This window comes from Ascidiella aspersa, chromosome 4 (genome assembly GCF_963924565.1).
Source record: "Ascidiella aspersa chromosome 4, kaAscAspe10.2, whole genome shotgun sequence".
NCBI lineage: Eukaryota > Metazoa > Chordata > Ascidiacea > Phlebobranchia > Ascidiidae > Ascidiella > Ascidiella aspersa.
Window position 1 is genome coordinate 13,253,588 of NC_139450.1, and position 27,878 is coordinate 13,281,465.

General features: G+C 37.2%; 3 protein-coding genes across 4 annotated transcripts; 1 reads left to right on the top strand and 2 right to left on the bottom strand.

Annotated features, from left to right (window-relative positions):
* Positions 1 to 25,206, top strand: LOC146147995 (uncharacterized). 2 transcript variants are annotated; one of them, XM_083386409.1, is made up of 17 exons: positions 1 to 657; positions 12,371 to 12,452; positions 15,273 to 15,364; positions 15,606 to 15,711; positions 15,882 to 17,679; positions 17,988 to 18,125; positions 19,358 to 20,561; positions 20,627 to 20,702; positions 20,980 to 21,060; positions 21,150 to 21,339; positions 22,763 to 22,836; positions 23,020 to 23,183; positions 23,339 to 23,484; positions 23,799 to 23,885; positions 23,961 to 24,096; positions 24,295 to 24,430; positions 24,502 to 25,206. In XM_083386409.1, exons 1-17 carry the CDS (start codon positions 131 to 133, stop codon positions 25,189 to 25,191), a joined length of 5,727 nt encoding a protein of 1,908 aa, XP_083242535.1. In that variant the 5' UTR covers positions 1 to 130; the 3' UTR covers positions 25,192 to 25,206. The 2 variants fall into 2 exon arrangements, with proteins under 2 accessions (XP_083242535.1, XP_083242536.1); XM_083386410.1 differs by lacking the exons at positions 1 to 657; positions 12,371 to 12,452 and adding an exon at positions 14,855 to 14,933.
* LOC146147996 (tyrosine-protein phosphatase non-receptor type 2-like) lies at positions 12,153 to 14,507 on the bottom strand. Its single transcript, XM_083386422.1, has one exon. It carries the CDS (start codon positions 14,278 to 14,280, stop codon positions 12,949 to 12,951), a length of 1,332 nt encoding a protein of 443 aa, XP_083242548.1. The 5' UTR covers positions 14,281 to 14,507; the 3' UTR covers positions 12,153 to 12,948.
* LOC146147997 (dynein light chain Tctex-type protein 2B-like) lies at positions 24,340 to 27,776 on the bottom strand. The gene is made up of 4 exons (XM_083386429.1): positions 27,638 to 27,776; positions 27,085 to 27,218; positions 26,269 to 26,402; positions 24,340 to 25,616 (listed from the first exon to the last, which is right to left on the bottom strand). The coding sequence occupies exons 1-4, from the start codon at positions 27,706 to 27,708 to the stop codon at positions 25,569 to 25,571; spliced, it is 387 nt and encodes a 128-aa protein (XP_083242555.1). The 5' UTR covers positions 27,709 to 27,776; the 3' UTR covers positions 24,340 to 25,568.
* Positions 27,777 to 27,878: the final 102 nt, after the last annotated feature.

The following is a 27,878-nucleotide window of genomic DNA, read 5'->3' on the forward strand; positions in this document are numbered from 1 at the left end:
GCAATAGTGTAGTTGTGCCTTAGCAAATGAAGTAAACCCGTCGTTTGTCTGGTTGTGTGTAAAGCGTCGATCGAAAGCGAAACGTTTTCCTCAGAACGCTGCTTCCAAACAAAGCACGTCGAACGGACTTATGGCGGACAACCTTCCGCTGTTCTTAACTAGTGGCGGCGGCGCCTCTCAGCCAATCTCGGACGGCGGCAACCCGTCGGCGAACAGCCAGTCTTTGGTGCGCAAGTTGCACGAGCCAAGCAACGTGATGCACCCGTCTGATCTTGCCAACAACGGCAGTAGTATTCCGAGCTTCAGGGGAAACAGCGCTCAGACCTCCAACGGCCAACAGTTGCAGCAGCAGCAGCAACAGCAGCAACAAGAACAGCAACGCTGGGATAGCGATCTTAGTTTCCACCGGCGACTCGACCCGATCGATATGACCGTGGGGAGAGGCTCGCAACTCTACCCTCTAGCGAACTGCATCGGCGATCAAATAGCGAGCGGCTCCTCTCCTGGCCTTGTTCCGTCCACCAACCAGGCACAGCAGCACCACTACCACCGTGGTTCACCCACCGTCTCCAGCGGCGGCCACGGAATGCCCGGGACCGGCGGTGGCGGCGCCAAGAACAAAAACCACTATGGTGACCTTATGCCGCTTAGTGCTGGGTGAGTTTGTTTAACGAAGCTTTCCCTAATTGTTACCTAAATTTACAATCTATAGTTTTGTTACTTGATAATAGATTAGGATATTGGAACAGAATACTTTAAATGGTGGTGTGTATATTTTGCTACAGTTTTGAGTCACTTTTCATCACTTGACCAGTTTACACAACCTTCAAACCAGATTTATTGGCCACTTGTATACTAAGCTAACCAGTGACCTGTTCCTAGCTGTATCCCATTACCTGAGCTATAATTTGGGAGTTACATTGGATAACTGGGCTAGATAGAGTGTGTAAAGTTTGAGTCTTATTACTAAAATATTTTATGTATTAAGTAAATGTTATTATCAACTTCAAAAAATTTGCTGCTGAATGTTGCATTAAAACTAATCCCGTGATATATTTAAACTTTTTTTTTCGTAGACTGGTTAGTTGTCATCAAACAATGGGTAGGTAAAAATATTTCACATTAAGTTGACTTGTCATGGTCATGCATTTTGAGTAGGTAAATTGGTTACTTAGTTTTAACACGCTTTTTTTAAGAGCCCCTGTAGTTCTAAGCAGCTTAACCTGATAGATTTCTAGTTTATTTAAATCAAAGTTGAAATAATTTTAACCTTTTATTCTTTAAAATGTATCAAATTTACTGTTACCAGGCAGGTTGTAGTTAAAAATGTTGGTATTTTATGTCATTTTATCTTTACAAAATTGCATTCATGATATACAATAAATAATTTGAGAGTATGTTGATATCTCCCTGCCATGTAAGGCAAATCAAACATGTTAAGCTTTATCCAACAACCGAACAAAATTATGACATAGTTGGTAAGTGCTGTTCTTAGATCATATAATGTAAGAATGACAAAAACAATATAATGTATATATAAATTTATACTTGTGAAGCAAGCTTTTAGTTTATGTGATTCAGATTTCAGATTCAATCTATTTGTGTGTATCTTTGCAAACATTGAAAAACAAAATAGCATAAAGAATAACATAAAGGCACCGAAAAGGACTTTTCGTTCACCAAGTCAAGCTGCCCATATTTATGTGGTTCAACATAAATGATATATACATATTTTAGAAGGTCTGTGCCGAGATGAAAAAATTGTACCCATATTTAAGTGTACTAAAGATGTGTTATCTCAGGTTTAAATTCATGTAATTTTGTAGTTGGAAATTGAGGATCTGTTAGGTTATGGACTTTTCTATTTTTATTGCTTCAAGGTAGCTTTTAAATTCATGGCTTCTAAAGGTTTAAAATGTTGATTATATACGTGCTATTAGTGAAGTGTGCTCTGCTAGAAAAAATGCAAAGTTTGCAGATGTTGTGGGCTGTTGGAATAGACCAAACAAAGCTTTTGCCGGCGTAATGCTGGTCTGAAACGTGTGTTTCAAAACTCAAAGAAATAATGTTTAATTTATCGCATGACATTTTATACGTTTGACTTATTTTTATAATTTCACAGCTTATCAAAACAGTAATGTGGCAAACCACACACACACATACTTCCTCCGCTAATATCATTGGTCTAAACGGCCCTTTTCACATTGAATTGTTACTGTGGCAAACATTGTGGTCTGCGTTTGGCAGGTGCATAAAAACGGGCGAGTTATCCGTGGTGTCCTTGACGCCATACTCATTAATATGGCCCAGACTGCATCACGAGTTTACTTTGGCGGCCCAACAGTGTCGAGTCCCGCTAGCGCTAAAACAGCGAGCGGCGAAAAGTAAAATTGGGTTTCACGCGCAATCAAGCTTCAAGGAAATGAAAGGCCGCGGCTGCGATGCTCTCTCTGTTGTCGCTGTTGCTCTATAACAGTAGACTAGCGGCCATAAAATCCCGTTTGCGCTCGCAAACTGCTGCCTGCCGGCGACCTTCGGTCCGCTTCTTTAATCTTTTGGTTTTCTGTAAATTAGTTTTTCCCTATCCTAAACGTTTGTAAATCGAATAGATTCAAATCTTGATGTCCATTGAAATTTACATCTTATTTGCGAAAAATATACAAATTGACAGTTCCATTTAGGCTTCGTGTTTTTGTACGCTTGCAAATATTGACAATTTTGTTTTATAATAGATAGATGTCCGACAATTTAAACAGTGGTTAGTTGATCAACAGATTCGTCAAAGTGCGAATTACGGTCGGCTTTGAATTACAAAAATTCTGCTTTGAATTAAACAAAAATTCTGCTGAACATTTCAATGAAATTTGTTTTATGTGAAATGTCCGTATTGTTCTCGAATTGACATACATGCTTGTATTGACGACCTTGGTAAAACGTGGCGTGCTCACTGATTTGTAGCACTTCACTGTTAGTCATATATTTGGTCTTACGTACTACGTAGACTCGACTCGTCAAGTAAGCAAGCAAGCATAACACCTCTGTCCCCTGGTATGCGTTAAGTATTGGCTTGTTCACGTGGATTTCTGACCGCGGCATATTGTACGTCGAAACACAAAAAAGGGTTATTATAAGCAGAAGGACTTTTTGTACATGTTCTTATTCGCTGTGACTTTAAAATGTTATAGTAAATTAGTTGTAATCCAAAGTAAGATCATAATTGAGTGCTATTTTTACGATGCCTAATTGCTGAACGATTTGCTGTCGTCTAAAGCTGTTTCACTGGTGTTTACTGCCTTATTTTACGTTTGAAGTCGGTTGGTGGCAAGACTAACATGACTGCCTATAGTGATATTTTGCCACCATTCCGCCAAATACATCATTATCAATGTTTTATTGAAATATTGCATTTCTTGCCTGTATAGATTGCATTGTTTTGGCTATGATTTTAGGTATTCTTTGGGGGGTGTAAACTTTGGTTGGCCAAAATTTTAAAATACAGATTGTCGCCGGCAATGTTGTGCGTTTTTAGCAAACCAATGACTCGAGGCTTTACGTAACAATATTTCGACCCATTTAGGCAAAATCATGAACGAATTGTGATAAAACGTTAAAAGCATACTTAAGTATAGAAATCGCGTCGTTTGCCAATAAGTCATTGTAAAGGCAGTTTGAAAACGGCTGTGTAGCTAGCGACGCACCTGTTATGCAGAATAAAGGGATCTGGTAAGTTTTCGGTACCAACGTAAGGCAGCAAAGCAAAAATACCGACCATAATTTTTCCCTGACTCGGCCCTTGGCCAGACTTTAGTAATACAAACTCGCGGCACCCGTTTACTTTATCATCGAAAATGGACCTGTATTGGCTAAACTTTTTATAAATATTTCTGCACAAAGATTTGGTGGCCTGATTATAAACCAATTTTTTAAACACCAATTTTGGTGCAAGTAATGGTATTTGGCTCTGTTCGAATCTGTTTTCCAAAACGCTCGGTAATTTACTGTCTCATGATCATCTCTTATTATTTTGCAGAAAGTTATTTTTCCTTAAACCGTAACGACATATCATTTATTGCATTACCTTGTCGAACACTATTTATATAACATAAGGACTTTGGTTGAAATTAACTTCTTTTAAGGTTGCTAGTTGTAGCATAAAATGACTGTATGAAACTATTTTGCCCATTGGCTAAAATGTTGGAACACCACCACTTTTTTCATGCAACAGTCATTGAAATGGACCTTACTCTTGGTTACTGTCGTTGTCCATTTTTTGGCGCAAAACTGTTGCTAACCATGCTTTCTGAATTGTTCCTTTTGACCAAGTTGTCTGTTATTATGTTACATTGCTGTTGCTCGTTCTACGCATAGTTTCTTCAACACCGTTCACAAATGTTTTTTACATTTGAAAGATCATTAAATTTAGGTAATGCGGGTCTTAGTAGAATTTTTTTAACGACATTTACCAAGATTTACTGTTGATAGCATTTTTGTTTGACCGTCCGTTTTGCAAGACGAATATTAAACCACATTGGAATTGCCTTAAAATTCCTTGTCGACACATTTGGCCACATCGTCATTATATTTCTAAGAAGTGGTAGGATAAACCTCGTTTTTAGTGTTACAGTCATTTGATATCAAACATCAATAAAAGCACCCATCTAAGGTAACCACACTTTGTACTGTAGCAAACATACTTGTTGGTTCCAGTTTGACTGTCAACGTAAGGCACCAAAGCGAAAATGCCGACCTCATTTTTTTCCTGACTCGGCCCTTGGCCAGACTTCAGTTGCTGTTACAACAAACTCGCGTCGCCGGTTTACTTTATCATCGAAAATGGACCTGTATTTGCTAAACTTTTTAAAAATATTTCTGCACGAAGATTTGGCGGCCTATTTTTAAAACCAATTTTTAGTGCACCTATTTTGTTTGCAAGTCATGGTATTTGGCTCTGGTCGATTCTGTTTTTCCAAAAAGCACGGTAAATTACCGTCTCATCTCTTATTATATTGCATTACCTTGTCGAACACTATTTATATAGCATTAAAACTTTGGTTAAAATTAACTTATTTTGAGGTCGTTAATTGTTGCAAGTTATACTAGGCAATTTTGTTTCATGAAATGACTGTATAAACTATTTTGTTTGATTGGCTAAAATGTTGGAACACCACGCCTTTTTCATGCAACAATCATTAAAATGGACCTTACTCTTGGTTACTGTCGTTGTCCATTTTTGGCGCAAAACTGTTGCTAACCATGCTTTCTGAATTGTTCCTTTTGACCAAGTTGTTAGTTATTATGTTACATTGCTGTTGTTCGTTCTACGCACAGTTTCTTCAACACCGTTCAAAAACGTTTATTACATTTAAAAGATCATTAAATTTGGGTAATGCGGGTCTTAATAGAATTTTTTTAACGACATTTACCAAGATTTACTGTTGATAGCATTTTTGTTTGACACTCCGCTTTTGTAAGACGAATATTAAACCACATTGAAATTGCCTTAAAATTCCTTTTTGGGCCACATTGTCACTATATTTCTAAGAAGTGGTAGGATAAACCTCGTTTTTAGTTTTACAGTCATTTTGATATCTAACATCATAAATCGTGTAAGCACCAGGGTAAGAATTAAAAAAATTACGTTTTCACACGGGCAATATCATTGCAAAATCAGCCCGAATTTGTTTGTGTATGTTACCGAATTTCCTTTAAGATTATTTAATTATATAAAGGAAACTGTTAGTCTACCTTATGCCGTTGGGAAGGCAGCGAAGATTTACAATTATAAGTGGTAGCCTGCCCTTCTGGCCGGGTTAAATTATCGATAGTAAAACAACATATAATAGTTAAAACTGCACTGAAACGCCGACATAAGCTGTCCCCGCCCACAGCGTACGCAAATTGTTAAGTCAAATGTTGTGCGTTGGCCTTGCTGTACGATTTGGATTAGGCTTGTTCTGTAAACGCCAAAAATCATTATTATTTTCATTATACGTATGGGTTTATGTGGCCAGTTTTTACACTTGCCTTTTAAGTAGGTGGAATAAATTTTTTTGATTTGCTTCACGAAATCGGATAGGGAAATAGGGTCGACCCAAATTGTAAGTAGGGCAGTTCATGGTCTCAAAAACAGAAAGTAGCAAACACACAATCGTTATTTCTCTGCATGTGTACAGTTTGCGTTGTGTGTCACGCACAAAAATGTACTGGAGCAGGTCTAATAGTTCGCTTGGAATAGCCACCAGCACTTGATTATTACTCACTGAAAGACAACTGAGCGCAATCTGGGGCAATTTTACATTTTCAAGTTGCTGCAGTTTTTCCACATTAAACATCATTGTACCTGTAATACGGTCGATTTTTCATGCTTGCGGACGATGTGGGTTGCACGGCCACATTAAACAGGTTTTGTTTTCTACGAAAAGAGATTTTTTTGTATGCCTGTTTGTAGCATTTACCTTTTCCAGAACAACGCTTTTGTTTACCTTACTAAGTTGAATACGTAGCATAGGTAAGTGTTTTTAATGATATAGTCGGTGTGGTACCACTGTGTATATAAAACTACACTTCTACTATGGAATCAAGATAGATGAGTGTATTGCATTGACGTTTGGTTTGACAATATTAAATCCAAATCTGAAGTTTGCTACTTGTTTTTCAATTGCGCGTTTCGAGCGCTGTCATGCAATGACTTTCTATTTGCTGATAAATCCTTTTACAATATTAAAACAGCTAAAAAAATAAAAAAAAATAAACTGTCGCGGCGTGTCTTTTCTAATCGCGGGAAATTTGGCTGACAGTTGCGGTTTTGTTCAAATTCATTTGACATTTCGAAAATTTCAAGTAAGCAAAATCAGACTAAGCAGGATTCTTGCCGTTGAGAGTCCGTCTAACGTAAACGTGGGGCTTTAAAAAAACGCGCACCAGTAAAACAAAATCACGTTGCAGTGTTAATGTAGGCGTTTGCCTTCGTGGCCTGTTGTCGGCCGCCATCTTGCCTAAGGAGATTTGCGATCGATGTAATTTGCTTTGCCGCGCTCGGCTGGTCGTACTTGACAGGCCACAGGTACGCCTTGTGTAGTTTGACGCGTTAAACATTACGAGCTTAGTCGGGCCTCATTTCATAAACAGTAGACTGCGCTAGTGTCCAACACCAATTTGCGTTGCAATTAGGGCGTTTATCTGCTGGTTGCTATGTTTGTTCGAAGAAGCACAGAGCATTTTGGCAAAAAAAAACTTTGGATAATGATTGAACCGTGAAAACAGCGCAAATATATGGCGTATACAACATACGGAGAAAATTGCCTTTTAATTATAAATGGCCTAGCAAAGCGTACAATCTATTTAGCGTATCACATTGCTTTTTTAACCGAATAATCGTATACGAAATATCTGTGTTTTTTTACGAACAAGAGCATATTTTTCACAAAAAATCGTCACCAAGCCTTATCGGCAACGCATCGTTTTTTTTTGGGTTGCCTCAACTAAATCGTCTTCCAATTTAATATGAAATTTTGTTTTGAGCTTTGTGACCTTGTTACCGAGGTCATATGAAAAAGGCCGTAACACTTGCTTTGACTGCAGCTGCTGCGTCTGTAGATTGCCCTGATTATCTCGCGTCGTTCACTCCAACAAGTAGAGTTACTCATATATGTCTAATCATTCTCACCCACATATTTTCTGACTTAGAATAGGGTACATTGGGAGGTACGGTCCGTTACTGAAAGCCAGGGTTTCTTTTCATAATTCATGAAGGCAGTACGAAAGGTTTTGAATGCACCTCAAAATGTTTTTCATGCTGGCCGATGCGCAACGTGTTCAAAATCGGCATTTACAAAAAAATTGCAACACATTTAACACTGTAATTTATGTGTTTCAGTTTTCCAAATGATTAAGATTTGGCAAAATGCTTGTCCACAACCACGCCGCTCAGTAAAATCGTGACTCAAGATTTTCTCGGTGATTTACCAGCCAGCATAAGAATATTTACTGAAAAACGTCGCAATGTAGTCCTCTTAGCATAAGGTCACTCAAGCATTTGACAATTAGTCTTATTCATTAATTTTTAAAACAATTTTATCGCTGATGTTTTTTTAAATATGGGATTGCCCTATTGGTTTTGTGGACGAAGTCTTTAGTCCTGTCATGAAACCGACAATTTTTTTTAATCGATTTTGTTAAAAAAAAGTTATGCGCCAAGTTTTGGTGCATTTTAAACAATTGGCACATTTAAGACCCGGTTCGTAAGTGGTGATTGGTCGTATAAGTTGTTGGACTATAGTTCCATTCGTTTGTTGTGTGAACACTATTGCCCTGGCGTTTATCCCATTGTCATCTGTACTTGAAAGTGTAAACAGCTACGTAGGGCTATTCGTAAGATAAAATTGAAGTCGAGGTGTTTACGTGTTGGGAATAACTTGTATTCGTTAACCCAGTTCTTGAAACCAATTTATCGTATGGCTACTTAAAACCAGCGAAGTGACATGCACGCATTGTATTGCGTTTTAGTTTCCGTATTTAAAAAATGCAACTTAACGTAACGGGGAAATTTGTATAAATATGCAAAGTCAGCACCTAGTTTGACATTACCAACAGTTCACAGCTATATCCCGTAAAAATTACGCATTTTGTGTTCAATAGATCAGTCAACGGGTGAAAAAATTCTCTCTTGCATTCAAATAATTTTGTTGGACGTATAGTCAGTTTTTAAATCTAAAAACTAAAATATTTTTCCATAGTCAACGAGTAGGGCTGTGATCGCAAATTAAGAATACAACTTATGGAAAAATAACAGGCTTGTATGCAGGTTGGAAATGTTTCTTTGAAACGTGGGCTTTGTGGTAGAACGAAGTTCCCCATTTGGTAATACTAGTAGCATTATGCAGTATTTCAAAAAGGAAATCGCGCAACTTAACGTTCTTGAAAAAAAAATATGGATTCTAGTTTTCGCTGCCTGATTTAGATTCCTGAAATATCGTTTTTGTTGTGGCCTTAATATTTTAATACACACGTTCTATTGTCGATAATAGAGGATTTTCAGGCGCGCACGGTTACTGTTACCGCCAACTAGGTTTCTCCCAGCGGCACTCGAATGTGCTTCAATTTTATATTGTCTGAGAATCTGACGCCGTTAGCTTCCATGTCAGCAAAGTGACGTACTTTCCTGCTTGCTGAATGTATGCGCGATCCGGACACTCAAATATGATCGTCTAGCCCCATCACGCGGGTGTTTACGCCTTTTTCTGGATATACTCTTTCTATGAGCGTTACCGTTCCTTGAACTATGTCGTTTACCAGTGAATATACCATACCGTCTTATGTAGCTAAACTGTAGTAATGTATCGTTTTATCGGCTTTTTTAAATTCCTTTTTATCTCTTATTGCGAACCGTCGTTGGAAATTAAGTCAAAGTAAAAATACTTTTTTTTCAACGGTAACATTTAGGTTTAATGGTTAAAAGTTGAAAAAATGTGTCGAATAACAATAATCGAAACATTGCGCTTGTATGCAACGTCATAATATTATTTTACTAGAATAACCATCTGGGTCACAAAATTGACGTTTCGAACGCGTAGAACAAACCTAATATCAAAGTCACTCCCACTTGTACACACATCACCCATGGATCGGACCCTAACTTTCATGTAATGAAAGAATCAAGTTAGACCCAGTAAGAAACGCCCTTACTCACAAGAAATAAAGTTACGGAGAATAGCAGCTTCGTTATTTAACTGTAAACTCTTTACCCGTGCTTGTGTGCCGATATTGGGCGTCACGCCACGAAAGCACCCGACGCAGCGCTGTGATTGTGCATCGCCTGCGGCTCGCGCCCTTCGCACCAACAAAGCGCCACCATTTTTCTGAAAACAAAATCATTCGTCGATATCTGCCCGTGGTCCGACAGTGAGGTCCTCCACTCTATAGGGAGAAAGGGACCTTCGTCACTCCCTGTGACACATGTTTACGCGCCTAATGGTGGTAAACAGCCGCACGACCGAGGGCCTGGCCGCTTTTGCCGTCCGTAAAGTGACTTGTTGTAATTCTTTGTCACTGTTTCTCGAAATTACCCACCGCTGAGCGTTTGTTCGCGAGATATGTTAGAAGTAAATTTTCGGTCGTTGTGCCATTCGTTAGAGTGACACATAGTTCACGTGTGGGAGGCTGACTTGCTCCAAGATTCGCAGATTTCCGCTGTATGCGCAACTTTTCCAACTCAAGTGCTTTAAAGTTTACCTTTTTTTCTATGACATCATTTTTACTTGGTAAATGACAAAAACTTTTCTTGGTACTAGTTTTCACAACTTAATTTAATTTTATGTTTGCTTTTTAGTAGGATTGCAACACCGTGTTTATTTTTAAACCCATAGAACGTTGTAGTTAATTAGGTTATTCCAATATCACATCGTTTACGCTTTTACGCTGTCTTTGCTCCAATTTAGATACGCCGCTGCTGGTGTCAATTTGTGAACGAAATTCGAATTTGTGTTATCGTAAATTACCTCCAGCTTTTTTCATACTTCACTTTAGTCTAGAGCAGTGGTTCTCAACCTTTTTTCTTTCGTGACCCAATAATTTAAGAACAAACTATAAAGGAGTATATATCAAAACAAATTATTTTTCAACTTGCATTAGTTAAATACTTGCTTCTGAACAATAAATTTACGTTTCATCTACATTTCCTAAATTATCTATTTCTCCCCAAACCATTATTTCTGTAAAATCAGGTATAGTGACACAAATGAAACTTGATTCTTTAATAAATCTAGCTTTTTTAAATTGCTGTGTGTCCCACCAGTGAGCCATGGCCCATTGGTTGAGAACCGCTGGTCTAGTGCTTATCAGGTCGACACGAGTAAGTTATTCAGTTAGACTATTTTTAGAAACGTGGTTTTGAATCGCAATTGTTTCCTAGTGAAACTGATGACCCTTCTGGATGTGTTTTTCACGCCTTGTAGCATACCAGCCACGTTTACACTAAATGATCACTTATTTAAATCCCTCTAGAGCAGTTTTTCTTAAAAAAATGTGATTTATGGACCACTGACGTTGTTTTGAAGTTTTAAATTTAATTTATTGACTAGTGCATAACGGGCGCCATCAAAGGTTGTGAGGTGCGCCGCGTGCCAATGGACAAAAGACGGACTAATACATAAAACATATACTTATATCATTTTATCGCATGGCTTTTTTAGCCCACAGTTGTTTTGAAGAACTGCGAGGCCTACATAGTAAAAAAAAACTTGCATGCATTTGAAAATCCCACAAGTAAAACAACTTCTGAATACTCTAATTTAAAGGCCCAGCGTGCACAGAACTAAAGGTTGCTTAAGCAAGCGTGCGTTGATTGGTGTTAAAGGGATGTGCTTGACACAAAGTTTCGCCGAAGCGCCGTCTGGTTCTGTGAAAGAGCCGCCGCTACCGCATTCGTAAATCTTTCATCTCGTTATCGCCTCTCCTCGCCTGCTTTTGTACACATGTAGAGTGAGCATGGCGAAGTACGCTCTATAGGGCTAGAATGCTGACAGCGAGGAAGTGTTTTCTGCTGCTACCGCTGTCACTTCTCTCTGCCCTACAGGCTTTTGCTTTGCCAGGGCGGGTTCCGTGTCCCACTCCCACCGTCCAGTTTCCCGCGTAATATTGCTCTAGTTCTTCACTTTTTGCGGCTTTTCGCCTGACGAGAACACTTACTTAAAAAGCTTTTTATGGAGTAGCGCGCGCACCGCCGCCACGAGTTGGCATTTTTGGGACAATTTAAGTAGAAATGTAGATCCTGTAAGCTGATTACCGGATCAGCGTATAAAGGCTGGTATTTTTGTTTTGGGTACACAAACAAGCTTGTTGTGGCCCGTGTAAATTGGGAAATACCTTGTTATAACACTGGAAGCAACGAGTTTAAAAGTGGCTGGTTTGCCTAAACGCACTTGTTTTGTAGGGCTGTCACACGTTTATACCAGTTGTGTCGCCCTCTCCCCTCTCGCAGTGTGGGCGGTGGGATTGCTGCGTAAACTGGCTTCCGGCGCGATAAACTAATTTGCATGAGTGGCCACAGTAGAGTTTCTTCCCCGAACAATTGCGCGTTCTCGAAATAGGGCGGTGCCGAAAACGTTTTAATCCAAATCATGCACAGGAGTGTTCTTCACAGTTGCCTATTTGGTTTTATATGTTTATGGTGTGATTACGTGCGATGATTACCCCAAAAAGGTCTGGGCCAACTTATTACTCCTGTGAAAATGGAAAATAGTTCACTACGCTTTGATAAGGAAATGAAAGTCATGCAATTCGATCTCAGTTGTATTAAAATGCTTTAATTTACACTACATAATGTTTAGTCTGTAAATATACTGGAAAACTAATCTGTTATATTTCTTTTCAGGTTGTTGGAAGCAGTGAAGAGTCAAAATAATCCAGAAATCCAGCGTCTTTTAAAAAAGGGTGTTGATGTGAATGCAACAGAGGTATAAATGTTTTTTTTCAATATTAGTGGTAGTGTTGAAATGATAATATCTAAACATTTAAGATTAATCTATAGTGAAACTCTAGTAGTACATAACCAAACTGTTGCTCATCAAGTTTCTTTTACAAAAGGAAACTTATTTTTATTGCTAAAACAACAAGGGCATAATAACAAATTCTTCGCTTGTGAAAAACAAAATAACACATATGATTGGCAGATAATGTGGGTTCAGGACCATGCTAATAAAAAATAGATTAATGCCAAAATATGCATGTTGAAATCCAAAAATAATTTAGTAAATGTTTAATTGTAACAGATTATGCTGGGTACAGCTTACAGGGGACTAGTGGTATATAGTTTTATTTAAAAGGAAAAAGATATTCTTTTTCATATGTAGGGTGATGCTTTCAGACCCACCTATCCATCAGGGTTCTACTAGCAAGCATGTCCTAAACATATTTAAATTCATCTACATGTGAAATCATAAAGAGAAACTTTTAACCATACCAATACCGAACTGCAAGTCCAACCACCACACCTGCCAATATGCCTCCTATCACATACGTTTTCCAGTCAATTCGCTTTTCTTTTTTTTGCATATTTTTCTTGATTTCTTCAACCTTTTCACGAATTGCATTGTTTTTGATTTCTCTTTGCCTATGGCGTAGAGTGGTGGCTTCATTGTTATTGTCCTCTGAAACTCCAGGCGTTTCAACTTCATTGTTTTCTTGTTTTCCTCTTTTCTCGTCTGCTGATCCAGGGGGGTCTTCTGCATGCCGTTTTCGATTATCCTTGGAATCTTGATTTGGCTCTGGTTCACCATTCCATCGATCATCGCCATTGGTGTCAGGAGGAAGGTTTTCTGGCTCTCCAGGTGGAGAATCTTCATCTTTCTTACTGTCCTCGTCATCACTTTCATCTTCTGATAAAGTGCTTGGTGTTGTTGGAATGCTTCCATCTTCGGACAGCTTGTTCAACTTTCTACTACACTCTGCAATTGCTAAGTAGCTGAACCGCAGCTGTTGGGCAGTTTGAATCAGTCCCATGCGGTACTTGCGCATTTCAAGCAGTGTGTCCCTGATATCGAATTCAATGCCATGTTCCAAGAACACATAGCATGTGTCTACAAGTGCGAATGTTCCAGACCTCCCTATTCCAGCACTGCAATGTATTACTGCAGGGCCACAACTTTTTTCATCCAGTACACCGTAGTTTTGGACGCAGGTTAAAAAATCAAGAAAAGCTGTGGGGGATTCTGGCACTCCGAAATCTGGCCAGGCAATGTAGTGGAACTGATAAATCGTACGCTTTTCGTCGGTTTCCAACTTTGTGACCTCGAGTTCCCTGACAACAAAATTTGTTTGTAAATGTTCCTCGACAAGTGCAACATTGTATCCTTCTCTGTCAAACTTCATGGGTTGGTTTTTATTGATCGGCCAATACTGGTGGCATTTTCGAACACCCTTTTCGACAATTTTATTTAACATAATGACTGCTTTAGAATTCTGCTCCCATACCATTTGCCATAAATGACCAGACGTGTCCGGCAATGGTCCTTGGGATAAAATGTAACTTCTTTTGGCAGTGGGTACTTTAACCAAGCTGCTGTTAATGTAGTCGCATGGACCATCAATAAGCTTTACTCTGCTGTGGTCATAGGGGCTGACATCTCGATAGCGGTTTCTTGTGCGATTTGTCTGTTGTTTAGCAATTGTACATGAAAGATCGTAGTTGCTTGAAATAACTTTAATATCTCGAAAGAGTCTTTCCCAGCCGTGGATTTCATTATCATACTTATCCACTAAATTGTCAACGCTAGATGTAGCCATCTTAACAATTGAACGACAGCTAGAGAGAAAAAACAATAATCTTATAAAAGTAACTACGAAAACTAGTTTAAGCTACCAGCAGCGGTACTGGGCAACGTGCTGATTCAATAATCGACCCTTTAAAGAAATTACAACCTTTCAGTTTTTGGTTTGTGACAAACCTTGCTTAAAAAAACTCCGGCTACTATATATTTATCAGTTAGGCGTCCAGTAGTTTAATGCTGCAAATAGTTTATCGACAATCTGCTGCTGTAGCATTAGTTGGTACAGACCTAACCTCAAGCCCCGCACAAAGCGAATACGTCACCAGCGCGGCTGCCGCCTCGTTGTAGACTAGCGCTCCCTCCTTTTTTTCTCTCTCGCGTCGCGCGTGGCTTATTCTGGCACACACGCACCCACATTTGACCGCGCCGCGCTCCCTCCGTGCATTTTTAAACTGCCTGGGCGCTGCTATGGCGCGGTTCGGCGTCAGTGAACGCAGTACGCACTCTTGTTGCCACTCTCCGTTGTTTCTCTTACCATCGGGACGGACGCCGTCGTTCGCTCTATTTCGCGAAACACGCAAATAATTCTGGTTAAAGTAAGCACCGCCGCTTTTCACGTCGTGCATCGTTTTTTTTCGAAATTTGTTTTTCAATATTACGGAGCATTACGTAAGTCGCCTCAATTCTTTTCTACGTTGTTATGCTAAACGTTTTAAATATATGATTTTTCTTTTTGTTATTTAAAATTATTCTCGGATTCGGTTTCGGGTAATTAACTGAACCAATATTTTTCTTCGGTATTATTTATGACATATTTAAAATTTAAAACTTTTCAACATTAAATAGATTATTGTCTGAAGCTTACTGCAGAATGCTTCATCCATTTTATTACATCCCATTCTCAATTTTCGCCAGTACCTTAAAAAAATCTAGCGAATAATTGGAGATAAGCCAACTAATCTAAAGGACATTGTTTTTTATTGGTTAAATTTTATTTTGTATTTTCAGGCTGGTGGGACAGCTTTGCATCTTGCAGCGAAAAGAGGTGATGTGGCCACTATTGAACTGTTATTGTTCTATGGAGCTGATCGAACGAAAAGGTAAGTAATGCCTAAGCATTGTAGCTTTCAAAGGAATGTGAAAGTTACTTGTTTGAACCTGTCGTGTTTGTTTTATAATGTGGCATTATGTAATTTATGAATATAAAATGTACTTCAAAGAATATTGAAGCTCTTCCCACATTTATTAATTTACAATAAAATTTGTGTTAAGGGCAGAGTAGACTGTCATTTAAAACAAACTTGAATCAAAATTAACACTGCCTTTTGGTTATTATAACAGGGACAGCTTGGGATATCCACCTGAATTTTATGCAAATAAAAATGGACTTTCTATTGAAAAATTATATCAAAGTTTACAAATGGTCCTGGGTGAAAATACTAAAATGGTATGTAATATCTCCATTATTCAATACTAAAAGTAAAGTGTATTTTTTATGGTTATTATTTTCTTTAAATAGTTTATGCAACTATAATACCAATATGTCCTTCAATCAAAATGTATTTTTTTTATGAAACCTTTGAATGTTTTGTTTAGTATAACTGTGTTTTGTTTTAGCATAACCTTGCTCTGCTGACTGGTGCAGCCACAGAGAACATGAGACATGCTCAAGGAACATCACCATTCACAGAAATGGGAAGGCTACTGTACCAAACCTATCAGCCGCCCATTCTTGCTCAGGATTTGATTCAAAAGCAATTCAGTCACATGCTTGCACCTCAAGCAAGAAACCCAATGTTTGACTCAAATCACTCCTCAGGGTCCTATAACATACACTCAAATTCGTCAGTTAGTAGGATGAGGCCCGATGTTATGTTGGGTTACAACCCATTACCATCGCACTCACCTGGGTTTTCGCAAGCATCCTATGATAGATTCCCCATTCCCTTTGAGAATATGATGAGGCCATCATCACACAAACCTAGTTTGAACCCAACTGGCGTTAAACACCAAGTAGGCGATACTTTTGACATCTCAAAACAGAGAAAGAGTCCTTACAACAGTGCATCATCTCAATTCCAGCAACAGGCGAAGTCATTGTCAGGTGGCGATTCTTCGGTTTTTAAAACTTACATAAGAAATGAGTCACATCAAGGCCGAATAGACTTGCAAAAGTCCTCCAGGGAGAAAAGTTCTGACAGAAGGTACCAAGCGAGTGATTCAAAATCCTCATTTCACATTGACAGTCTTGCAAAATCACATGCAATCTCATCAATGGTCAACAAACCTATTGAAACAACAAATGAAGTAACACATCAACGAAGTTATGCTGCTACCAGTTATACGGATTCCTTGTTATCAAGTGGGATTGATGCAGCTCAAATCCGATCACCTTTTTCAACTGATTTTTATCGCCACTCCGAAATACCTGGGCTTAATACCCCTGTGTCAGCATCTAATGTTAAAATGGCCCCAGGTTATCCTTACCACCACAGCTATCCAAATGGTGATGGCCAATTTCAAAATATTCCCCTTCCTTATATCGCACCTTACCCTTATTCTACCCACGATCCTAAATCAAAAAGGCCACAAGAACAAACAGTGTTATCCAGTAGAGGACATGAGTCCAGGCAGTTTAATCATCAACCTCCTTCACTGAAATCTAGCTTTGCTCCACTTGAACCAGTCCATAAAAAGTCCATGTTGGGTGCCTCAAACAGTCCTCCTGTAAGTGCAACAGGATTCTATAACCCCAGCAAGAATGGACTTGAGACTATTGAGCTAAAAAGTTCGAAGAAACTAAATCGTTCTAGTAATGAACTTCACCCTACAACGATGACACATGAATTTGACGGGAGACTAGACAGGCCTGTTCAACGTAGCTTGTCAAAGATACATGAGCCAACAAAAGTGCCACAAGAGCATATTGTACTCACAAGAGGGTTAGTAGACAACGGAAGTAATCTCCATCCAGTAAGCAGAGAAATTCAAAATCCTCAAAATTTTGAAAATTACCCTGTTTCCTATTCACTGCAAAAACCTCCACTGCATACTGTTGATAAAATTGTATCACCAGTACACAAGCCTGAAAAAGATGCCCCCTGTACATCCACTGCTCAGCCTCAGGCAAGTTACCATCCTGTGAAACCGCTCCCACCAGTGATTGTTATACCAGACGTAAATGAAAATTCAACTGTGGAAAATGATTCTAAACATGTAGTCGATACCCAAAAAGATGTACATAAGTCAAGCGGTGACACAATTTCTAAAGCTGATACTGACACTCTTACAAACACTGAAGGTATTGAACAGGACAATAAAAACTTGGATCCTCCAACAAATCAAGTACCATCTCAAACTCCCATGGAATCAACATCTAAAGAAAAGATAGCCCAAAAAAGAAAGCTAGCACATGGTAAACTTGACATTGTGTATTTTTAGTTTTACCTTATTTTTTGCCTGAACTTAACTGATTGTTAAGTTTATAGTAGTGGTTTTCAAACGTTTTTTAACCTAGTACTAATACAGGCGATTTACCAGACAAGCTATCAAATTATTTTTAATATTATTGTTATTAAAAATTAGTGAATAGAATGTGCACTAGCTAATATTATTTATCAGTCAATGAAATTATTGGATTATCGTGAGTCCACTGACCGCAGTTTTGAGAACCACTGGTTTAGAGATTAGATTTTACTTACACTTTAAAATATTTACTTTTAGATCCATCGGAGGACATTGCACAGAAAAAGAACAGATCAGAGAGTACGGATGTTGACTCCTTGTCTACAGATACTAACAGAAAACAATCCTCAGATGATGCAGCAAAAAGAGAAAAGCGACAGCGAAAATCTGAAACAGGTACATTGCCTGAAGTTCTTGGTGCCTAAGTATCTAATTCAGCTGTGGGCAAATGGGCTGTTTACTGGTATACTGGTATGTGCAAAATTTTGCCTTGTTATATTCCCTCACCTCCTAATGTTGCTGTTTACCGTCTTTCTGAAAAGTAATAGACCGCTTGAAGTTTAAAATAGCCTCGGTTAACTTTTCATGATGGCATAAAACAAAACTGCAAACTAGGGATTGCACACAAAATTTCTGGCTTATACTGGTATTTTTCCTAAATTGCTTATAGTTGCATATCTTGAAAAGGACTTCAGCCTTCCGAAATTAGGACAACATTAACTTCAAAACAAAGGTAGTTGGGAATGGTGCGGAACCGGACAAATACCTAATAGAAGTCCATTGGAATCAGACCGAAAAGGCCAGAATAAAGCCTATACAACCTTTTATCTAACCCCACTCATTACCCGACATATTCCGACATGTTGGGTTGTTAATCTGTTATGATTATTACTGCAAGTTTTGCTTTATTATGTTGTTGGTCTTAATGCTATTGTTGCTTTGTAGGTGTTATTGTGTGTTCACCTTGAAAGTACTGTAGAATCAATGAGCTAACCTTATTTAAAAAAATATATATAGGTTTTTATGTTAAAGCTTTTTTTTCTGTTGCTCGCGGCGCACCGGTTAAGAAACGCTGCACTATTGGTTTGTTGCGCGATATTTTCCTGTCTGAAATATAGAGTATTGGTATCCGACATCCCTAGACCAAACCGAGTCCAATAAAAATGACAACATTTCGATAATTTTCAATAGATATTAATGTGTGTCTGGATAATGATGATGTATCTAGGGTTTTACTTTGGTATATACGTTGAAAACCATTGTTGTATTCTTTTGACACGGTAATGGCCTGGTAGATTAGTTCGTTTTAAATTCGAAGAAACAGATTTAATAAAACTTTTGAATATTTAAAAGAGTTTAAAGTTACCTTAGTTATTATTGTAAAATGCTAAAATGCCTGGTTAGGTGTCTGTTTTGGTAATAGTGCTGAATTACAGTATGTTTAATCCCTGGCATGGTCTTGCGGCACACCTTTTGCAGAGCACTAGGCTTAGGTCCAAGTTTTTGAGAAAAACAGCAGTAATCTTACCAATCTTAGGTTTGTCTGTTGAAAAAGTCCAACATGTGCATATATTTACATTCAAGAACTATTTTGTTTAGCTTATTGTAACATACTTTTTGTTGTGCAGAGGATGAATTTTATTATGCCTGGGGTGATGCATATGATGACTTTTCCAGCACAGAACCAGAAAATGATGATTCTAGTGATGAAGATTTTTGCTGTCCAATAACTAAGCAACCTATCATAAAATCAAAGTCTTTGGGAAAAAGAAGACCAAAACGCTCATCTTCTTTTAGAGCATCTGATTCTTTGAATGGAAGTTCCGACCATTCAATTGGGGACAATTTTAGTGAATCAGAACAAAGTTCAACCAAAAATCGTAAAAGATCCAAGGCGGAAACCTTGGAACACATGAAGAATAAAAAAAGGCAACAGCTTGCCAAAAGTATATTGCAGCATAAACAAAACAAAAAGAAGTTGAAAAAGAACCGCAAATTATCAAGTGACTCTGTATCCAGCAACTCTATAAAAAACAATCGCCTATCCCGGGCTGTTTTAGAGAAAGTGGATATATCTCAAAAAGATAGACTGCGCAAGAAATCCAAGTTGGAGAAGCGCAAACAGCGTGGAAAGGCTAGAAATGAGAGAGATAAAAACACTGGTAAGTTTAATACCAGCGAGGAAAAAACATCTCCTGAAGGTAGAAAGAAGAGCAAATACTCCAAACGAGAATTTCAAAAGATTAAATTAGAGAAAAGGTCAAAAAAGAAAACTTTGCAGAAGCTAAGAGCAAACCAACCACCATTGAAGATTAGTACCTCAATTGAAAAAAAGGATGAGTCCCCCTGTCCTAAGATCTCAAAAACATTAATGGAGTTGTACACAGGATCTAAACCTGAACCGGCCAATGTGGATCTCCACTCACCTGTCACAAACACAAGCGAGTCATCAAATTTATTTGGTGATGAACTTACTGAAAAGGAAGCCCAGGTTTTAAGCAAAATCCTGGAGAATGATAAACAGCCTTTAGTAGGCTCTTCTGCTGTTAGTTCAAATACTGTTTCCAGGCAAACAAACAACGAGGATAAACCAACAGAAGTGAATTTAGTGGAAAAACCTAAATCCGAAGAGAAACCTAAAAAGAAGCGAGGACGAAAGCCAAAGAACATTGTACGCGAAGAAAATTTAAACTTAGTTTCAACTAAAGACACAAAACAAGTAGAAGCACTTTCTGAAATGAATGATAAGGATGAACTTTCTAAACAAGTTAAAAAGTTCAAACTGTCCAAAAAGTCTAATAAATACACTAAACAACCACATACACCATTAAGGTAAATTATCTTTACTTAAACATTGAAGTTCAATGTCTTAGTGTAATACATGTGATGTTTTGCAGAAACAAACTCGCAAATGCAATGAAGGACTTAAATGATGATAAATCTAACATTGATGATCACAAAATAAAAACAGAGGTGATTCCTAATTAGTCTTGGTCAACTGGTTTAATTACTAATGTAAAATAAAAAAATATTTTTTTCTTTATAAACCATATTAGTGTGATTGGGATATATTATGTTAGTGCTATTTTTTGCTGATCTACTGACTGTTAACATGGTTTCCATGAGAGGTGTCATCGTTTTATTCTACTTCATATGTTTATGTTTCAACATCTATATATGAAATAAAGTTATCTGATTATTATATTCCAGAATTGTACAACTATTTACCTTTTACCGTTTATCTGAACAGATAACACCAATTGCACACCAGCACAATCAAGTGGCTTTGCCTTCCCTTCTTTCACGCTTAACCGACGCAGGTTCCATAAAAGTATGTATAATTTTTAAAACATGAAAAGTAAAAGTGTTTCCTTTATTTTGAGCACTTTGAATTAAGACTTTTTTGTTTTGTTGAACCAGGCTGAAGAGGAACAGCTTCCAATTAAACCACAAACTTTTGATTCAAGATCTAATTCTCCCTTTTCTTCTCAACCCTCTTCCTCGGCATTAAATGACTTTAGAAGCTTCCAACATCCAAATCGTTCTCGAGCTTCAACCCCTCTCAGTATTTTCAAGGAAAGAACGCCACACCCATCCCCTTTACCTCCCAGTAAGTTAACCTCATACTGTAAGTTTTTTCTGCAACTCTTGAATCATTATAGGGTTCTATGTAAAAGTGTCAAATAGAGCAGTATTTCTTGGTAAATGGTTCATCCAAGGGTGGATTACATTTTTTTTCAAGGTTTAACCCACAGATAGGGGTAAATGGTTTATCAACTTGCTATTTGTATGCATTGCCTACATAGTATAAAATGCACAACTAACCCAATCAGCCGTTAATAGTATTGTTATTACGGCAAGTTAAACAACTGATTCTCATGTATACCAAATGCATATTAGAATAGATTTTTTAAACTTTTTTAAGGACGAGAACTACTAATGGATAATACTGAAATATGTTGACTGTTTGTTTAATGGAAGTGGCACAAAAAATATAATTTAATCTCAATTTTCCACAAAATATTGGTAATTCCAGTATTGTCATCTACATACATAATTTTGTGCTGTTATTATTTTTTAATGCTTTTTACACACAGGCTTATTTACATAATTTATTATTGTAAATATGAATAAATCTCTAACGCTCCAATTGACGTGATAGAAAAATCTGAAGTTGTGAACCACCAACCCTAAGTTAACATAAAACACCCATATATAGATATGGAGAAATTTTATTTTATCGTAACACACATACCTAAATTATATTGTATACAATACACGTTTACAATAATAGATCTGGGGTGGATCCAGACAGGGGGTGGGCATAATCACTCCCTAATACTATATATTGTTTCAATTATACATAAATATAAGCGAAGATTTTCACAAAAATCTTATATGCCTTTGTAGTGTGTTTAATTAGTTTAGGGGGATTTACATACGTCAAATAACAGCCCTATTCAATATATTTTGTATTCAACTAAATAAATGTAAATTTTGCCACTGTCCGAAAAGATTTTGATACCATTTTCTATGTTACCAGGCTTGTGCATCATGAACTCAGTCCCCTCCTATCTAAATAATCTTAATAAATGCAATTTTCTTGAGTATATGAGTATCGTGTTCTTTAAAGTAAACTTTTGCAAATTTAAACCTATTATTCACCATTTTTCGCGATTTGCATAAATGCTTTAATTCAACTTGACGTTTAATATGATGTCACATTGTGTCTTTATCACATCGTTTTTGAAACAAGTTTATAAACCCCTAAAAAATCGCCCTTGTAATCCATAGTTATTTATATATTCATACCTTTTACATTTGGGTAAATGGAATGTGGAATTCTGTTGTGTGGGGTGACTGAAAATTTTTAACAAACACTGAAATAGAGCTTGCTTTTATGGTGTTATTTGTTACCTATTATGTGTTTTCTGCCTATTTTTAAGATATTTACGATTGAACAAATTAAAAATCTATTTAAATTTTTTCATATGACTATGCCTAAACAACTAATATCTTCTTTTTGCCTTTAGACTTCAAGAAATTGTCCTGTAATTCTGCAATTGGGGAAACTGTCTTGCACAAGGCTGCCAGACATGGTTATTTGGTAAGTTGTCAGGCAGGTTTATACTTGTAGAGTTCTTACACTAGTCCCTAATCGTAGTATTTTTTGCTGTGTCAATGGAAAAGACGTCCTAGAAAATGGTCGTAGAAAGGACTTATCAGACGTTTATGTTCTATTTTTGCCTTGTGACAGTAATTTAAAAGTCATATGTTTATTTATTTTTAGGACAACCTACAACACTACCTTGATCGTGGTTTTGATGTTAACACAAAAGACAATGCAGGTTACACCGCTCTACATGAGGCATGTGTTCAAGGTCGCCTGGACACTGCAAGACTTTTGCTTGAATTTGGTGCAAACTTAAACCTCAACTCAACAGATGGGACAAGGTAGTGGTGAAACAGGGCTTTCTGGTAACATAAGCTAATCCAACACACTGTTAGAGAATGTATAATACCTTTGGGTAAAACCATTTAATTTTGTCTGTTTTGTGTTAGAATATAATGTGAAACAGTTGCTTGTATCATAAAAAATATATTTACAGGCCTGTGCACGATGCAATTGAGTATGACCATCTGGAAATGACAAGGTTGCTCCTTTCTTGTGGGGCTGATCCTTTGCTGAGTAAGTTTTCTGGCAGAGCGGTTCGGCACATGATTAGAAGTCCAGCAATGGACAAATTTATGACAGGTGAGTAGGCTTATAAGTTTTAATATGAAACTATTGATTTATTTGCATTTTGTGGAGTTTTTATTACTTGCTATCTAAGAGTAAGGTTTATGATATCAAAAATAGCTGTCTAAAAAGTTCCAACTACCTCTGTTTTACAATAGGGCCTTATTTTCAGTGTCCTTTTTGCTAAAGTCAAATGGTAATTTAGTTTAGCCACATGTTTCTTTCTTTTGTATGTACATTGTTAACACTTAACTAAAATGTGCATATCCTTGGTGCAAATTGTTTTTCTTTAAGAAATAAAAGTGAATAAAACCATTTTTGACATGCAGCTTACATCAAAGAACTTAAGAAATTGAGCCAGGAAACAATTGCCGATTCAGGTTTGGAATGGAAACTTGCTGCTTCAAGCATTTTCGGTACTTTTCAGTGGATTGGTTATACACGTCTCTTTTTGTTGGTGAATCTTTAAATAAACTGTTAAATTTCAACAGATTCTGAAAAAAGTCAGGGATATAGCGTAACAGCAAATGTTCCTGAAGACATCACATATGATGATTTCGTGGAGATTGAAGTGTTTGATGAAGCACCACTCCAGAGTTATTTTGTTCAGCCATCTTCCTCAAGCAGGTAAGTTTTGCGATGTCTGCTGAGGATAACGTTTCAAGTTTTGTCAAAAGAAAGTATGTTTGCAAAAATTATTGTTTACATGCTCTCAAGCCAAATGTTAAGCTACTAATTTATTATTCAAATAAGTTATATCTAACGTTACACAGCATCATTAAAATCTATTATATTTTATCCTAATCTGCATATTTGTCTTTTCAGTCGTTCAAACTACTATCTGTTGGTTGATCTTCTGCAAAAGCACAAATGTTCAAGGGGAGAATTTTTATTAAAATTTCCAGTGGATATCAAGACAATGCAGTTGGAAACACTTATGGAGGAGGCCGCCACAAACACTGTAAGGGATAGTTCAAAATGTTATGTGTTTATGCATAAATATGACAATGATAACGTTCTGTATGGTTTTAGATTCAAAAGAAGTGTCAACACATTGACGAAACCATTACTGATTCTAATATAGTGGAACTGGTCGCAGTGGATAAAATTCATGAAAGTGAGACCATGTACCACATTTTCGAGGATGGAGAAGTTAAAGAACAAATCAGAATCCCAAAGAAGCCTGTAGATTTACCAACTGAACCACCCACCTCATTGTGGGGCCCAGTCGCAACGGACAACAATGTGTCAGACAGCGAAAAACCTGTGTCGATATTGAATAAGCAGCCGTGTTGCTCCTATAGGACTAAACCAGCTTTAGTGAATAAAAGTCCTCAAAGACAAAGTACTATAGAACATAGGACGCCGTCATGCAAACCCCTACAGCATCCTGCTGCATTCCAGCACCCACCTGGAATTTTTCATCCTCGGCCTGTTATGCCTGCTGCAGCTAACACTATGGCAATTCAGTCTGGTCATATAAACTATGGAGGTAACAACCCTCCTCCACCACCATTTCAAGGATATGGAGGCTGGAATAACTATGCAATGAGTTCCCACCACAAGCCCTTGCAGGCCGGTGCTGCGGTGCCTAGTATAAACAAGTTTGATTACAGAGACAGATTATACAACTGTAAACCATCACAAAGTGTTAATTTGGAGAATGGCTTCGGTGATTTAGAAGCTCAAGCGTTGCCAATGGAGAGGTTTTCAACCTTCTAATTTTGTTGTGTTTTTCTTTTGAGTTCAAAAATTACAAAGTGTTTACTTTGAATTCACTAAATTTTTATTTTGTGATCATAGAAAATCTGTTTCATTGTCGTTTATATCTATGTTCTTTTGTTTGTGTTATTTTCCTTAACAAGACCTGTTTTTAACTTTGCGTTAAAGATTACGCAGCCGTCTGAAAATCATACAACTTATTTGCAACATCTTTACTTTTTGTGGCATGATAGGTCATCTATTTCTTGTGTAACAAAGTTCAATACAAGAAAACATGAATATTTTAAACTTATTATTAAAAAACTGAAAGTACAAAAATAGTTCACAGTCAACATTTTATGGCCATCGATGTGAATACTGCCATTCTGCATTGCACATTAGTAGTAGAATATTCCAAATGCAGCAGTAACGCAGAACATGGAACTCTGTAAACAAATAAAATACAAGAAGTTCATTAAGAGTAGAGTAAGGTATCCAATCGCTCAGCTTAAAACAAACCCCTCTTTTTTGCTTTTACAAGTAAATCATGCACTGTCAGTAAAATTTGTAACACCAGTAGACAAAATTACCTTGAGCAAAAATAATTGTAAAAAAAACGATTGATAATTTTTAGTAATGCTGGATTAAAAGCGTTATTTACACATTTAAAAAAATTGTGGCCTTTTCAGTTACACAGTACATATTAAAGCATCGATGTTATAATAATAGCAACATGTGATGCCATGGCCAAACAAAAAATTCTTGTTTTTGTAGTTATAGATGAACATAAAATACCTTGTAGTTTTTTGTAAGCACTTAATAGGGTGTTTTCACCATTATTAGTTACTGTGTTATATACTATTATTTTGAATTATTAACTGTATTGTTGAGTTTTTAGTTTTAGGTTAGTATTCTATTTGGCAGTTCTACTGTGGAAAGTATGGCAACTTTTAACAGACCAAACCTTAACCCCTGAAAAATAGAAATCGCACTAAAATTTTCCTATGTATACTTGAAATCAGCAGGTGTACGTTTCCTACCCTGTGACACTCTTTTTCTGGTGGTGCACCCACTTATTGTTAGATTTAAATAGCTTACATTCATAAAAACATCCTGTGCGCAATTATCAGTGTCAGAATCCCAAAAACATCTGCATCCCATCTTGACACCTTCACCACGCTGTTCACCAATCACACATTGAACGACAAACTTGTATCTATCAAACCCCATCTCTAAAAAAATATAACATTGTCATATTACTATTAAAGAAGCCCATGGAAATATTAAAAAACATTTTAAATATTTAGGACCATAATGGTCGTAGTTTATAGTAAGAATATCAAAACCAGGGCTGGGGAGCTGGAGCCCGGAGCTAAGCATTTTCTCTGGAGCCAGGGCCGGAGCCATTTTTATTATTTTTGTGGAGCCGGAGCCAATGCTATTTTATGGTGGCTCCCAGCCCTGTTTAAGAGTATGACTTTTCATTCAATCTAATGTAAACTGCTTCTTTTTTAACAGAATTTTAAACTGATACAAAGCAAACTACTAAACTGATGGATATTAACATACCTAATATAGTCAGAGCGAAAGCAGCTTTAAAAAAATGTTTGCCTATGGATCTGATTCTATTGGATAAGTGCCTGGTGGCTAAAAGAAAAGCTGGAGCCGGAGCCAATGCTATTTTACGGTGGCTCACCAGCCCTGATCAAAACCCATACAGATGTAGGTATCATTAATCGCTATGTTGAAAATAAATAAAGAAATATTCAGAACGTTCAAAATGACCTACTACTTCTGTATGAGCTTTTATATTTTCACTCCATTTGGAATATTATTTCAGTTTGTTTTATTGTTGTACTACACATATACAATTAAGCTAGTGCAGTTTTGTAAATTAAATTCTTATTATCTTACCTTTAAGTTTAAGCTTTACACCATTTGATATTTCTTGGGTCCAATTAGCTACTTCTTCGGCTACATACTGTTTACCTTGTAAGCAGTCGTTCACCACTTGATGAATGCATTCTTTTACTATTGCCTTTTTAAATCTATACCAAAAAGAAATACAATAGAATTTTGGTGGACAAGGCGTACTGTAATTTAATGTAAGTTTATAGGAAACAGCTTTTTAAGTATATGCCATAATTGGGCGCTGGTATAGAATCGATCACATTTTTGTCCAGCGTTTATATTGCTAACATGAAGGGTGCGAGTTAGCGTTTGGGTGGGTCAAGTATTATTATTATACTTATTTTACCATACATATTTCAGTACTGGGGGTCTAGAATCCTATCACAGCGTTAAAACATTTATTGTATCAACACACAATATTTGGGTTAGGGGGCGGGTTAGTTTTTGGGTGTGGGTGGGTCAAGTATTATTATATTTATTATTTAATAATATTACATGACCGACCTACCCAAATAATAGTGGTAGGATATCAGCGCCCATTAATGTAACAACTTACTTGTGTTGGTAGTTAGGTCGTATCATATACGTATTTTCCGGTTGTTCCGATTCTATTGTAGTACTCGACATTTTCGGTTAACAGTTTGTTGTCAAGTATTAACAAAAAATCCTACCAGAAGAACAATGATGTGTTAGCGCAGTGGTTCTCAAACTTTTTTGACAAAGTTACTCACCGGTCCCCCAGCAATTTTTGAATTACTCACGGTCCCTTAAAATATACACAAATAAACGCAAAATAA

Coding starts and splice junctions, on each gene's coding strand:
- LOC146147995 (XM_083386409.1), top strand. CDS start 131: ATGGCGGACAACCTTCCGCTGTTCTTAACTAGTGGCGGCGGCGCCTCT. Junction 12,453..15,272: donor TTGATGTGAATGCAACAGAG/GTATAAATGTTT, acceptor TTGTATTTTCAG/GCTGGTGGGACAGCTTTGCA. Junction 21,340..22,762: donor CCCATCCCCTTTACCTCCCA/GTAAGTTAACCT, acceptor TTTTGCCTTTAG/ACTTCAAGAAATTGTCCTGT.
- LOC146147996 (XM_083386422.1), bottom strand. CDS start 14,280: ATGGCTACATCTAGCGTTGACAATTTAGTGGATAAGTATGATAATGAA.
- LOC146147997 (XM_083386429.1), bottom strand. CDS start 27,708: ATGTCGAGTACTACAATAGAATCGGAACAACCGGAAAATACGTATATG. Junction 26,403..27,084: donor TGTAAAGCTTAAACTTAAAG/GTAAGATAATAA, acceptor ATATTTTTTTAG/AGATGGGGTTTGATAGATAC. Junction 25,617..26,268: donor CACAGGATGTTTTTATGAAT/GTAAGCTATTTA, acceptor ATTTGTTTACAG/AGTTCCATGTTCTGCGTTAC.